The 13,195-nt window shown below is 56.1% G+C and overlaps 7 protein-coding genes and 1 non-coding gene across 8 annotated transcripts; 4 read left to right on the top strand and 4 right to left on the bottom strand.

Moving 5' to 3' along the window:
• Positions 1-722: 722 nt before the first annotated feature.
• Positions 723-794, bottom strand: CHGG_11257. Its single transcript has one exon. It is a non-coding gene; the product is annotated as a tRNA-Arg (tRNA).
• A 319-nt stretch (positions 795-1,113) lies between these two features.
• CHGG_03379 (ribosome biogenesis protein NIP7) lies at positions 1,114-1,989 on the top strand (the record flags this gene model as incomplete). Its single annotated transcript, XM_001229894.1, has 5 exons — positions 1,114-1,158; positions 1,248-1,334; positions 1,418-1,625; positions 1,720-1,817; positions 1,876-1,989. The coding sequence occupies 5 exons, from the start codon at positions 1,114-1,116 to the stop codon at positions 1,987-1,989; spliced, it is 552 nt and encodes a 183-aa protein (XP_001229895.1).
• Positions 1,990-2,125: 136 nt separating this feature from the next.
• Positions 2,126-3,993, bottom strand: CHGG_03378 (uncharacterized protein; the record flags this gene model as incomplete). The annotated part of the gene is made up of 6 exons (XM_001229893.1): positions 2,126-2,133; positions 2,339-3,128; positions 3,220-3,480; positions 3,534-3,644; positions 3,696-3,883; positions 3,954-3,993. The coding sequence occupies 6 exons, from the start codon at positions 3,991-3,993 to the stop codon at positions 2,126-2,128; spliced, it is 1,398 nt and encodes a 465-aa protein (XP_001229894.1).
• Positions 3,994-4,532: 539 nt separating this feature from the next.
• Positions 4,533-5,437, top strand: CHGG_03377 (uncharacterized protein; the record flags this gene model as incomplete). Its single annotated transcript, XM_001229892.1, has 2 exons — positions 4,533-4,955; positions 5,210-5,437. The coding sequence occupies 2 exons, from the start codon at positions 4,533-4,535 to the stop codon at positions 5,435-5,437; spliced, it is 651 nt and encodes a 216-aa protein (XP_001229893.1).
• A 237-nt stretch (positions 5,438-5,674) lies between these two features.
• Positions 5,675-6,985, bottom strand: CHGG_03376 (uncharacterized protein; the record flags this gene model as incomplete). Its single annotated transcript, XM_001229891.1, has 3 exons — positions 5,675-5,794; positions 5,850-6,827; positions 6,884-6,985. 3 exons carry the CDS (start codon positions 6,983-6,985, stop codon positions 5,675-5,677), a joined length of 1,200 nt encoding a protein of 399 aa, XP_001229892.1.
• Positions 6,986-7,968: 983 nt separating this feature from the next.
• CHGG_03375 (uncharacterized protein) lies at positions 7,969-8,872 on the top strand (the record flags this gene model as incomplete). Its single annotated transcript, XM_001229890.1, has 2 exons — positions 7,969-8,685; positions 8,744-8,872. 2 exons carry the CDS (start codon positions 7,969-7,971, stop codon positions 8,870-8,872), a joined length of 846 nt encoding a protein of 281 aa, XP_001229891.1.
• A 303-nt stretch (positions 8,873-9,175) lies between these two features.
• On the bottom strand, positions 9,176-11,027 carry CHGG_03374 (uncharacterized protein; the record flags this gene model as incomplete). The annotated part of the gene is made up of 2 exons (XM_001229889.1): positions 9,176-9,678; positions 10,235-11,027. The coding sequence occupies 2 exons, from the start codon at positions 11,025-11,027 to the stop codon at positions 9,176-9,178; spliced, it is 1,296 nt and encodes a 431-aa protein (XP_001229890.1).
• Positions 11,028-12,491: 1,464 nt separating this feature from the next.
• Positions 12,492-13,160, top strand: CHGG_03373 (uncharacterized protein; the record flags this gene model as incomplete). Its single annotated transcript, XM_001229888.1, has 2 exons — positions 12,492-12,939; positions 13,030-13,160. 2 exons carry the CDS (start codon positions 12,492-12,494, stop codon positions 13,158-13,160), a joined length of 579 nt encoding a protein of 192 aa, XP_001229889.1.
• Positions 13,161-13,195: the final 35 nt, after the last annotated feature.

The following is a 13,195-nucleotide window of genomic DNA, read 5'->3' as shown; positions in this document are numbered from 1 at the left end:
GATGATGGGCTTGGCGGTTGTCTGGGCGTAGCAGACTCGTGGAGAATAAGAGGGAACCCCGCGTCGAATCCTCTAGGATCTCACTTGCGCAATATTGAGGACGATTTGAGATGCGGAAGATGTGAAGAAGCAGATCGAGGCAGATGGGAGGGGCGCCGGGTATTTTGAGAACGTTGCAGCGATATCGAAAGAGGAAGGTATCGTCACCCACGACCCGAAAACCCGGTCGTTGCCCCTACCACTTGTTGCTCATCACTCTGCCGCACCGTGCGGACCTGCTTGGGCCACTCGAATGATTTCCAGCATTGATTACTCCGATCCAATCGACCAGTCGCTTCCCTGAAGGAGTGATCCGGGGCGCATCTTGATTGCGCTGATCAGCGAGAGCCGCATCTTCAGGAGCACCGGAATTCTGGAACAAAGGAAATGATCAGCCATTGTTAAAACTTTCTTTGATTGCGGCTCATGCAAAAGTGGTAGTAGCAGCTACGGGAGAGTTAATTGTTTGATAGTCAATTGAAAGTGGGGGGCGGAGAGAGGTGGGCTGCAAGAGTGTGTCTCAGTTGGCTGAATAAAATGCAACTACGAAGGAAATGAGGATTGCTGGGTAGGTACGAAAGGCTGTACCTTCTTTTCCAGTCTGTTAAGTCGGGAAGAGAAACGCACTAAGACAAGAATTGAGCGGGTGCGCTTTCCCGACACAACTCAAAAAAAGTGAAGAACGACCCACGTGCGGCTCGAACGCACAATCTCCAGAGCCGAAATCTGGCGCCTTACCATTTGGCCAGCGGGCCTTTGGGTTCTTCGAATTGTGTTACATTGTGTTGCAAAAGAAAAATCCTATAACCCCTTGCCTTTTTGGAAAAAAAAATCGGATGAAAGAAATTCCGAACTGGCGATTCGTTGAAATAATGTGAGAGTGGATCGGAGCTGACCGTGGTGAGGCGGGTAAAAGCGGGCCTGCCAAGCGAACACCGAAATGTGGGGTTGCGATTGACTTTGACTTTTTTTCTGGTGTTCCGATAAGCCTCGAGATTGCTGCAGGGAGCGAAAGCAGGAATCAACACGCCAGTTCTCAGTCAAGACAGCAATCAACCTGCACAGTCCGTCAAGATGCGCCCCCTAACAGATGAAGAAATGAAGACGGTGTTGGACAAGGTACGCCTACCAATTCCCTCCCTCACTCGCCTCCAATGGGTCTCTCCGAAGACCAAAAGCTTCAAAGCAACAACTAACACCTCCCTTAGCTCGCCAACTACATGTCCGATCTCAAGAGCCTGATCGCGCCCCTCGAAGACGGCGACCGTTACGTCTTCCGCCTCAACCACTCTCGCGTACGACCCCCGTCTCTCCCCCCTATCCGCGACCCAACGTCCCATCCATCCCAACCATACTTACATCACCCCGTCACGCACAGGTCTACTACGTCAAGCTCTCGATCGCCAACCTCGCCACCAGCATTAGCCGTGACGCCCTCCTCAGCCTGGGAACCTGCCTCGGAAAGGTGACCAAGACGGGCAAGTTCCGCCTGCACATCACGGCCCTGCCCATCATCGCGGCGGGCGCCCGCCACAAGATCTGGGTCAAGGACAACGGGGCCCAGCCGTTTCTTTACGGGTCGAACGGTGAGATTCTTTTTTTCTTGGGAGGAGGGGGTGGCGGTGGATGTGGATATCAGTTGTGGAAAGGGGAAATGCTGACTGTTTTGGGCGGAATTAGTGGTTAAGGCGCATGTTGGCCGGTGGTCCGAGGACTGCCCTGAACATCAGGGCTGCGTAGTCTACAGCATGGCAGATGTCCCGCTTGGATTTGGCGTGGTAGGTGCCCTTTCACCTTGGGTTTCCCAGGGGACAAGATGTGACTGACGTGGAATAGACTGCGAGGAGTACGGCCGAGGCGAGGCGGCTGGACCCCACGGGTATCGTGTGCTTCCGGCAGTCGGACTGCGGGGAGTATCTCCGCGACGAGGACACGCTTTTTGCTGGTTGATGGAGTAAGTGTTGGACGATATGGTTAGCAAAAATACACGGCGTCAGGCGTTTTGAGGGTCTTAGATTCCCATGCGAGACGGGCGGGCAGTGGGCGGAATAGTAAAGACAAATAATTGGCTTAAATATGACTCAAGTCAGCTAGCTATATGAAGATATCAAAGAAAAGGTCTATTTTGTCTATCCGTGTTCCCCCTCTCAAAATGTGAAACCTCATGCCCCCTACAAGACTGCCCCCTCCCCTTCATACCCACCGATCCCTTTCCCCTCCACCACCTCCCTCACCGGGGTCGCCGGCCTACTCACCGAAGCAAAGAAGCTAATACTCTCCCGGTGCGCCACATACTCACTGTCCGCATACCCCAGAATCCCCTCCACCTCCACACTCTGCCTCCCCTTAATCCTCGCAATCTCCGCGCTCGAATAATTACTCAACGCCCGCCCCACCTCACGCGCCTCCCCCTCCCACAGCTTCGCTCCATCCCCATTCCCATCCTCCTCCCCACCACCACCACTACCACCACCACTACCACCACCCACAACCACCCCCCTCCCCCCCCTCCTCCTCTTATCAACCACGCACAGCCGCACCGCCTCCTGCTGCGCAAACGTCCCCTCCACATCCACCACCCCGACGGGGAGCAGCCCGGCCTTGCCGACCAGCGCTTTGTACGCGCCCTGGTCGATGTACAGCGTGCCGTGCGGGCGCAGGCCGTGCAGGATCCAAAAGTAGCGGTCGCGGACCGGGTGCGGCGAGGGGAGGAAGCGGGTGTGTAGGGGGATTTTGTTGGTGGTGTTGCTGTTGGGTGTGGAGCCGGGGATGGGGGATGAGGTGAGCGTGCGCTCGGCGTCGGAGTGGTGCGGGGATTGTTGCTGCTGCTGCTGCTGCTGCTGCTGGTGTTGGGTGGTAGCGGCGACGGCTGAGTGGAGGAGCGCGTCGGTGCTTTGGTTGCGGGAGAGTGTGCCTGGGGTGCCGGGGGCTTGGTTGGCTTTGGTGGCGAGGGAGGGTGGGGAGCGGCTGGGCTTGGATGTGTTTGACGATCTTGATGATATTGCCTGGGATGGAGGACCGTGTGATGACGGTTGTGACGCCGGCTGAGGTTGCGAGGCGCGCGGCCACGATCTTGGTAGACATACCACCTGTGCCAAGGGAGGAGCCAGCAGATGAAACTAGGAGAGGGTTAGGTAACGGTTCTTGAGAACTGGAAGTAAAGGACGAACCATCTGCTACCAGCGCCCCAATGTCTTCGACCACTTCGATAGCGTGAGCGTCAGGATGAGTCCGTGGGTTCTTATCGTACAAAGCATCGACGTCAGTCATGAGGAAGAGGAGGTCGGCGTGGACCATGGCGGCGGTGATGGCTGAGAGGGTGTCATTGTCGCCAAACTTGATTTCTGACACGGCCAGCGTGTCGTTCTCGTTGACGATGGGGATGACACCCATGTCCAAGAGCTCGTTGATGGTCCTCTGAGCATTGAGATACCGTGACCTCTGTCAATAGTGTAAGTGACCGAACGCTAATAAGGACCGTCGAACTTGCTCACATCGGCAATATCACTTCGTGTCAGAAGAATCTGAGCAATGGGCTGCATGAGATGGGTGAACAAGCTGTCCCAGAGACTCATCAGCCGGCATTGACCGATGGCTGCAAGGGCCTGCGACTTAGTTAGGCAACAAGTTCAACTACGAAGGGGCGAGCACCTTACCTGCAGTTTTGACAGGTGCTTTGGTCTTTTATCGACGTCCATCCGCCGTAGCCCAACGCCAATAGCTCCAGAGGAGACGATGATGACCTTGTGTCCATCTTTCCTTAGTTTCACTGCCGTTTCCACTATCGACGTCAGGATAGAAAGGAGAGGTTCATGGGTCTTCTCGTCGACGATGGAGCTCGTCCCTGGGAATGAGATGTCAGTTACACAAACCCCTGTCTTTAGATTTCATTGACTGAGTGAGATGTTACTCACCGAGCTTAATCACAACGCCAAGCGGACGTGGTCCTCTCATGGCTGGTAAAATCGACAGAATCCAAAAGTCAGTCAAAGGCAAGCAAAACGAGGGCAAAACAGCAAAAGCAGGAACATCAAATTCTTCTGCGGGATTTCTCTCTTACACGCGCAGCAACTCATTTCCATTATATAGCATCGGGCCTCGGGTATGCTTCACAGGGGTGCTGTAATTTTCTTGTTGCTCGCCAAATTCAGTGGGACCACTGTGACTGCAAGGCGCAGTTCTGGGGAGTGAGTGAGCCGTTCGATTGGCCGACATCGGGAGGGGCGCCAATGGAAATCCGGGGTTCAAACAGGGAAAAAAGATGGGGCCCAGGCACTGGAGGTTCGGCGGTGGAGCCGCTGAGAGCAGCTTGCAGATCAGATCGCGAAACTTCGACATTCTCGACCAGACCTTGGACGACGGCGTTCTACCTCACCACCGAACAGAATAATACCCCGTTTTAGGATACGCTAGGGCCAGACCGAGTTCTAGTCCATACCTAGTCGACACCAACATCACGACCTCACCCCTCCCTCCCACCACACCCAGCAACCATGGCAACACCACCACCACCACAATTATCCTCAACCTCCACACAACCTCCCTCCCCCTCCTCCGCCTCCTCCAATCCCCAACAACCATCACCACCAAAAACACAACCGCCCCTCCCCCGCTTCCTCGACAACGACCCCGCCCGCACTGGCTACGACCCGACCGTAAAATGGTGGCTGAACTACTTCCGGATCATGACCGGCCAGGTAACCCGCGAAGGGGTGGAACACTACCGCGAAGACCGGTACAAAGCGAACGAGGCGCGCGACTGCGCACGGTGCGAGGCGGACCGGGCCTATCTCTTCGCGTACTCGCCGACGATCCGGTTCCTGCGCGACAAGGTGGCGGCGCTCAACGGCACGCTGGACGAGACCAACGTGGTGTGCCGGCGGTGTCCGGCGCGCGTGGCCGAGGATGGGCGGGTGGTGCGCCAGGGGGGCGGGTTTAGTCCCGAGCATGGGATCTTGATTTGTGCGAATGAGATGCGTGATCGGCAGTCATCTGGAGGATACCCTGGCGCATGAGATGGTGCATGCGTGGGATCATTTGCGGTGGAAGGTGGATTGGAGTGGGGGAGGGAACTTGAGGCATGCTGCGTGCACTGAGGTGAGCTCTGGGAAGGCAAATGCTTGGATGGGTGGGCGTATGGGGCACGACAAGCTAACTGGGTGTTTTCTAGATCCGGGCGTCGATGCTTAGCGGAGAGTGCCGGTGGACGAGAGAGACCATGACACGGGGCAACTGGACATTGACACAACAGTTTCAGAACTGCGTGCGGATGCGGGCGATCCAGTCCGTCATGGCACGGCCGACCTGCAGGGACGACGTACATGCGACCAAGGTCGTCAATGAGGTGTGGGACTCGTGCTTCTCAGACAAGAGGCCATTTGAGGAGGTGTATCGCTGAGTCTCCGATGAGTGGCTATTTTCCCACTGTAAATGTAAAATGCTTGTACTAGTAACGGATCTCCCTGCAACAACAGTTGATGCACCGCCACTCATAGGACATGGCTGAGGGCGTCAAAATTAAACAACCAAGGCTAGATGCAATGAACTCCTGACACAGTTCCCAGTGAACCCAATAAACCCCAAACGCCACTCGCTAACTCCCAAAATCGCAGATGCTTCATTAATCATGGCGAATTTATTTGACCGGCTTCTCCCTGTTGGCCGCCCGCTCGCCCTTCACACAGTGTTTGATGATCCAGGGGTGGTTCTGGACCTCCTCGAGGGGAAGTCGCTTCTCGGGATCAAGCACCAACAGCTGCATTGTGTTAGCGGTGATGGCACGGCAAAGTTGAGGGTATAAGTCAACGTACCTTTTTGATGAGGTCCTTGGCCTCCTTGCTCACCCACTCCGGGATGGTCATATCAGCCCTGGCGATCCGCTTGTGCGTCATGATGGGCGTGTCCTCAAACGGCGCCTCACCGACCAGGAACTCGTACATCAAGACACCCAAACTCCACAGGTCAACCTTCTCATTGTACCAGTTGTCCTTGCTGCCGGACTTGATCATCTCGGGCGGGAGGTAGTCCAGGGTACCGCACAGCGTGTTCCGCCTATTGTTGGGGGCGTGCACACTCCAGCCGAAATCTGAGATCTTGATCTCGCCGTGTATTCCCACCAGGATGTTCTCAGGCTTGATGTCTCTGTGGATAACGTGCTTGCGGTGCAGGTATTTCAGCGCCGCCGCCATCTGGGCGATGTATTGCGCGGCCTTCCACTCGGGGAATCGGCTCTCGCGACGGGGGTGCTTGTACAGCTCACCCTTGCCGGCAAACTCGAGGATCAGGAAGATGCGCTTGCTGTCGTGGAAGTGCCCGTAGAGCTTGAGGATGTTGGGGTGGCGCAGGTTGCTCTGGATCTCGATCTCGCGGCGGACCTGCTTCTCGACGCCGGTGCCCTGCTGCAGTTCCGACTTGTAGAGCACCTTGAGCGCGCAGATGAAGCCAGTGCCGCGCTCACGCGCGAGATATACGCGGCCGAACTTGCCCTTTCCGAGAGGGCGGCCAATCTCAAACATGCCGAGATGGAATTGTTTAGGAACGAGGGGCTGGTCGACGTAGGAGGAAGCGCTGTCGAGAGAATCTTCATCGGAGGGGCGTGATGATAATGATGACGGCTTCTCCTTCTTGGGGGAAACGGGGTTGGCTGGGGGCGCTGTGCCCTTTCGTTGGGCCGCTTGCGAGGGAAGGTTCACCGTCGTGATGACGGTGTTGGTGTGTTGTGCTTGGAGCGCAACCTTCAGGAGGTGATTCGGTCTGGCGCCGCCGAGTTGGCTGGAGGAGTTGATCGGCTGGATAATACGTTAATAAACACCATCAGCAAACCGGTAGGCGATGTCCAAAGTACCTTGGTCTTTTGGTAAAGCCGGGTGTTCTCCCCAGGATCATTCTCGTCGTTCACTGAAAGGCGGTCAAAGCAGCCTTCCAACGTTCTTGTTGTCGTCGCCATTGTGTTGCTGTTGTTAGGTCAGGGTCAAGAGTGGGTGTTGGCGCTAATCAAAATAAAGAAAAAAAAAAGTGCGACCTTGTGACGGTTCTCGACTTCGGAGAAGGATGGAGTTCCAGGATCCCTCAAGTTGAGGAATGTCGGGGTATTTACGTTTGCTGGGAATGAGCCGTTGCCCAGCAACGGACCCGCCGCCCTAGTCCCGCCAAGGCTTCAATGCTGGCACCGTCCAGGCTGCATCAAATCCATTTTGGGATTCAACACAGATTTGGAAATAGCATTTCCGGACGAAGTTGCTTGGATCAGCAGGATAGAACAATAACTACAAATGAAGTAAAAGGAAGACTGGCAAAATAGTTCTACGATCAACTCTTGGAAGCAGCCTTAGGGTTTTACGTGGATCTGAGACTGGCTTCTAGTCCTTGACCAGCTGCCAAGCTAATACCAATCGATGTTGGCTTGCTCTACAGTAAACAAGATGTGATGTGCGATTTTTGGCTTTAAACAGCATGTTTGAAACTTGCAGGCGGTTGCGTTTTGACATCTTCGGTTGGAGAGCTGCATGTCCAAAGTGGACCCTGGCTTGGCCAGTTGTGAACCGCTCGTCCATTTTGGAACCTACAATTTCTTGAAACATGAGCCGACAACTCTTCAAAAATACCAAAGCGGCTCAAACTCTACCCCCAAGTGCCAGAGCACGAAGCTAAATTAGCGCCGCGGTTTACAATTTGACACCGTTCTACGCTCCGACACCTCTTCCGCCACGGCGCATCGCAGGCCGACAATAACCAAACCTCGACCCCTCCAACCCCGCGACTGACCACGCGATCCCAACCTCAGCGGCCGTGACCACCACCACCCTCACGATTACCATCCAACCGCAACCGAACAGAACAGAACCGTCGCGCTTTACAAAAACCCTCCCTCCTCTCCAAACAACAAAACACATCCACCCAAAACCCAGCCCCCCCAAAAACAAAAAGAAAATGGACCCCCCAACGGCCCCCCTCGACAGCACCAGCACCCCCAACCCCGCGCTCTCCACCCGCACGCACACGCAATCCCCCTTCCAAATCACCACGCGCAAGCTCCCCATCCTCAAAGCCGGTCCGATCGACGCGCTCGCGGCACGCCTGTCCATCCCCATCCCCGAGATGATCTTCGGCGACAACCTGGTCGCGATCCGGCACCTCCCCACGGGGTGGACGATCCAGTTCGAGGCCGAGGCGGCGCTGGACACGGTGGACAAGACGGGGGAGGGCGGGATGCTGCGCGTGGCCTACGCGCGCGAGTGGAGCCGCTCGCGCGAGAAGACCAGCGCGGGCATCTCCGAGGTGGTGCGGCCGTTTGATTGGAGTTATAGCGCGGCGTATAAGGGGGGGGAGAGTAAGGTGGGTGGGCGAGGGTTGGAGGTAGGGGGCGGGGAGGAGATTCCGGTGGAGTTGTTGAAGAGGAGGGATCCGATTTTGTTTGCAGATGAGGTGGTGTTGTATGAGAGTGAGTTGGATGATAATGGGATAAGCGTCATGACGGTCAAGGTGCGGGTCATGGCGCAGAGGATGCTGTTGCTGTGTCGGTTGTATATGAGGCTTGATGGGGTGGTGGTGAGGGTCAGGGATACGAGGGTGTATGTGGACTTTGAGAAGGAGCTGGTGATCCGGGAGTACACCGCACGGGAGGATGGGTTTGAGAACGTGAAGCGGGTAGGTCGTCGTTTTTTGTTGTTCCTTTCTGGTGGAGCGAGCACTAACCAAATGGCAGAATCTTCACATGAGCGGGATGATGCCAGACGCTGTCACCATCGCCTTGAGAGACTCCAACCAGGTAGCTAACCTACTGCCGGTTGTTGAGCACTCGCTAGACAGTGTCTGCTTGGCGGAAAAGTCATAGGGCGCTGCCGCAGTCGAGATGAAGAAAAGGGGGCGTGAAAAACCCCTGTGACGACGTAAAACATGAGGCATGATGAATGAACATATACTCCGTCAAATACGAATAAACAGCCCTGGCCGAGGCCAAAGATTCAACCTAAGCAAACGCTGATACCCAGTGCAAGTTCTTCCAAACCGGAACCTTAGAACAACCCGTCACTATCCACGTCCGTGACAAGAAAATCGGATACAGGAATCCTAGCCAAGCAAGCCAAATGGTATCAATGGATTCAGGAAAACAAAAACCACCCATCGTTCGGGTGTCTCAACGAGCGAACGGGCCCGGCGACGAACTCTGCGTCGCCTGCTCAAACGACAATTCCCATTTGTCCACCTCTTTAAACTTCTTCGCGGCTTTCTGCAGCTCCTCTCCGAGCCGCTCCACCATCATCTGGCTCGTCTCCTCCACAGGGAGCTCCTCCTGTGCTTCCTCATCGAGTTCCTCATTTCCACTACCGACCACAAACTCATCTGCAACCTCGTCGTTCTCCTTGTCGTCATTCGTCGACCCGTACGTCCGCACAGCACGCCGCTTGCCACCCGCATTCCTGGTTTCAGCCTGCTTGCCCTTCCCGTTGGATGTCGATTTTGCGAGAGGCCGTTGGGCCTTTCTCCGTCGCGTAGGCCGCGAGTCGACGTACGAGGCCTCATTCGCATCATTGCCATTGGCATTGTAACGCTCGTCTTCCGAGGCATCCAAGTCAAAAGGGTCGTTATTGTCATTGTCGCGAGTTGATGCCTTGTGTCGCCGGCGGGGCAGGAGAGAGGCTAGATCAGCCGTCGTCACCTTCTTCTGCTGTGGCGCCGCTTTCTTCTTTGCGGCCGCCTTGGTTGGCGCGTTGTAGTTTGGCGAATGGGTGAGTGACGGCGGAGAGGAAAGTTCCGACGATGAATCGAGTGGCTCTGGCGTTTTCAGTGCTCTTGTCGGTTGTCTGTGCGTGTAGGTGCGGTGTGCCCAACGTGTCCATCGAAGGCCATGCCGCTGGGCTATTGCTTTCTGAGGAGCTGCTGAGAGGAGGCGCCATATCCGGATCGTCTTCTTGGACTGGCGTCGAGAAGCGTTCCCGTTCCCTAGCGCGGCCGCGCGCTGGGCTGGGAGTTCGTTCGACCTCAATTTCAATCGACTGGTAAATGTCGTCCGCCTCTGAATCTTCCGCTTCGGCCTCCACAGCCAATCGCTTTTCTCTATCGTCCTGATGGCTTTCCAAGGACTTCCTTTTGCGCGAAAGCGGGACTGGAGAGCCCGTCCTTGAGGGGCTTTCTGCGGGCGATGCGCGTGTTTGCCTCCTCGTCTTGTCAAGTGGTGTTGACTCGCCGTCCGGACCAGAATCATCTCCGTCTCCAAGAACGCTCGCATTCCGCGAGGCTTGCGAAGTTCGCGATAGAGACCTCGCCGTCCGAGCCTTTCGGTCCGTCCCGAGGATGCTCTGCTCCCGGGCACGCCGCCTAAAATCGCCGAAATTAAGAGCACCGCTAATACTAGGTGTATTCTGCCTTCTACTGCTCGGACGGATAGGACCGTCACCCCTCCCAGCGACGCTCGACTGCCGAGGCCGGCGTTTGAACATGGCCACATTAAATGTTGACGTGTCTGTGGAGCGGTAGCCAGTCCGTGTCTCCTCAATCGCGTTCTCTGTGTCGTCCAGGCTATCGTCGAGATTGGCGAAGAGTTCGTCATCCAGATCGAGACCCGACAAGTCGGTCAGCCGGGGCTGCCTTTCGCCCGCTATCTCCCTACCCTGCCCGGTGCCTGGGCTTTCGGATTCGTCCGGTCTCGAGGTCGAGGTAAGATCATCTAACCTGTTCATCGCGTCGTCCCGCCTGCGCTTCGAGTCCTCCAACGCCCTCGCTTGGTCCGAGTTCACGTCCAGATGTTGGGATGCACGTGTCCGACGGGACTGCGAGCCAGCCGTTGCGGCTTTAGCGGATCGCTCTTTCATGCGCTCCTTCTCGCGATCGCTAACACCGTAAATATCGCTACCGGGGACTTCAGGCTGCGCGGCAATTGGTTTCGTCACAATGGGTGGCGTCCCGGACGACTGTGGTCCCTCGGGTGATGGGGAAGCGACCTTGTTGGGACGCGTCGCAGGGACGCGCGATCGTTTTGGGCGAGGCATTGTGCCGGGTATCTGTGGGAGGAAATATACGGTTCGGAGATGGTGGTAGATTTGAGTATCGATCGGTTCGCGGCGGGAGGGGATGGTCGACCGTTGCGATATTCAGGGTTCAAGATGTCGGGGTGGAAGAAGTTCCAGACGCGTCCGACGCGAAAACAACAACCGAGTTGAGAACGCTTTCAAGGAGCCCCACCGACTTGTGCTCTGCACCAACCCTGGCTGCCTGGTTCGTCGCAGAGGGACCCCCTGCAGTCAATTAGTGGGTCCAAATGCTTGTCAGCAGGCTGGGGCCTGGAGGCTTGCAACATCCGATCGCATCTTGAAGACCACCCCGCCGATGAAAAACGAAGAATACCTTACTGTGGTCCGTACAGATTGCCGAGGCTCTCAATTTCATCCACCAATGCGGTGTTATTCATGGAGACGTCAATAGTTTCAACATTCTCCTCGATAGAAACCTCGACGTGAAGCGAGCTGATTTCGCGGGGTCTTCGCTTGATGGCTCTCCGCTTCTTGTGGGGGTGACGGCGAGCCACGAATATCCAGGCCCCCTCCTGTCTGTTGAGGCCGATAGTTTTGCGCTGGGTTCCACGTTATATGAGTTGCTGAACGAAAGTCGGCCGCACGCTGGGTTGACTGACAAAGTGATCTTCGACCACTATTCTCAGGATAAGTTCCCTGACGCAAACTCATTGGGAAGTGTAGGCAGTGCGGGCTAGAATGTTGGCGAGGAGAGAGAGTACAAGAAATGCAGCCAAGTCGTCAGTGACTTGAAAGGTGAGGCCTTATATCTCTCACGGCCAACAACCCAATAACCGCTTACATGTTGAAAGCTGAGAGGCAACGCCTGCTCATTTCCACCTCTCGTTGCGGCTTCCCAACCAAGCACACTTCGACGTACGCTATCCTTCTTGTTACCGCTGCCGCGGTGGTAGTGGCCTCTGTTCTTATGAAGCTTAAGTTATCACAGAGCCAGCAGTCGTCGTGAAATGGGCTCACTTTCCTACAAACATCTCGTCACACTACCTAACAAAGTTTTATTCGATTCCAGCGTTTTATTGCCATTGAAAACACTAGTACTACCCGAGGCGCCGAGAAGTTGGGTTAAATACTGAAATTATGGTTCTGAAAGTAGTTCCAGGAAGTTGACCATGAAGCAGCAGGAGACCAGTCCTCAAAGCCCTGTCTATATATACCTGTTAGCAGGGGGGTAACGGTGGGCCGCCTTTCTGACGCGAAACCGTCGCGCTGTCAAGTGGCCCGGCCATCAGATTACGTCACAACTCGGCCCCAAAACAACCAATACCAGCTCCCAATCCATACAGCATTCAGATCCCCCAATATCCCATCCATCACTCTCCCATATGCACGAAGCTTAAAACCCCCCCCCCCCTAGGTACCAAATAAAACAGCAAGCAAAAAAAACCCAATTCCCACCCACCAACCAACCAACCCCCAACAAAAATGGCCACCCGCACCCTAACCCGCAGCGCCCTGCACACCCGCCTCACCACCACCACCGCCCCCACCGCAGCCCTCCGACGCCTCTCCCTCCGACACGCGGCCCTCCCGCTGGGACTGGGCCTCACCACAGGGCTGGTGGCAGTGCACCAGCAGCGGCCGATGCGGTTCGACAGTGCCGCGGTACTGACCCCCCAGGCGCGGGCGTACTCGAGTAAGGGGGACCGGGACCGGAAGGAGTTGCTGGATGGGGAGACGGTGAAGCAGTTGTCGGGGGGAAGTCTTTCGGGTATGGATCCCCCTGTGTTGGAGGGAGTATGTGTGATGAGTGGGTGGATGTGTGCTAATGCGAGTGGTGTTTGGGGGAGTAGGGTTCGTTGCGGGGATGTTGGTGAGCGTGTTCTCCAAGACGCTGGTGCTGCTGGCGGGGATCGGGATGGTGCTTATCCAGGTGCGTATACCCCGAGACACCGTAGTTCGCAGACTCACCTCGGCCCGGTTCACTAACACCCCGCCCAGGTCGCCGCGCGCAATGGGATAGACATCGTCTCGTACCTCAAGCTCAAGGAGCGGGCCAGCACGTCACGCATCGTGGCGCTGCTGAACCAGCACACGGCCTTCAAGTTTTCCTTCGCCATCGCGTTTGCCCTCTCGGCCTTCATGTCCTTCTAATCACCTCTTCCCACTGTCACTCGCTGATCGCCCGG

The sequence above is a fragment of the Chaetomium globosum genome, genomic scaffold (assembly GCF_000143365.1).
Source record: "Chaetomium globosum CBS 148.51 scaffold_2 genomic scaffold, whole genome shotgun sequence".
Lineage (NCBI taxonomy): Eukaryota > Fungi > Ascomycota > Sordariomycetes > Sordariales > Chaetomiaceae > Chaetomium > Chaetomium globosum.
Note: the sequence above shows the minus strand (reverse complement) of the source record. Positions and strands in the feature narration are given on the sequence as shown.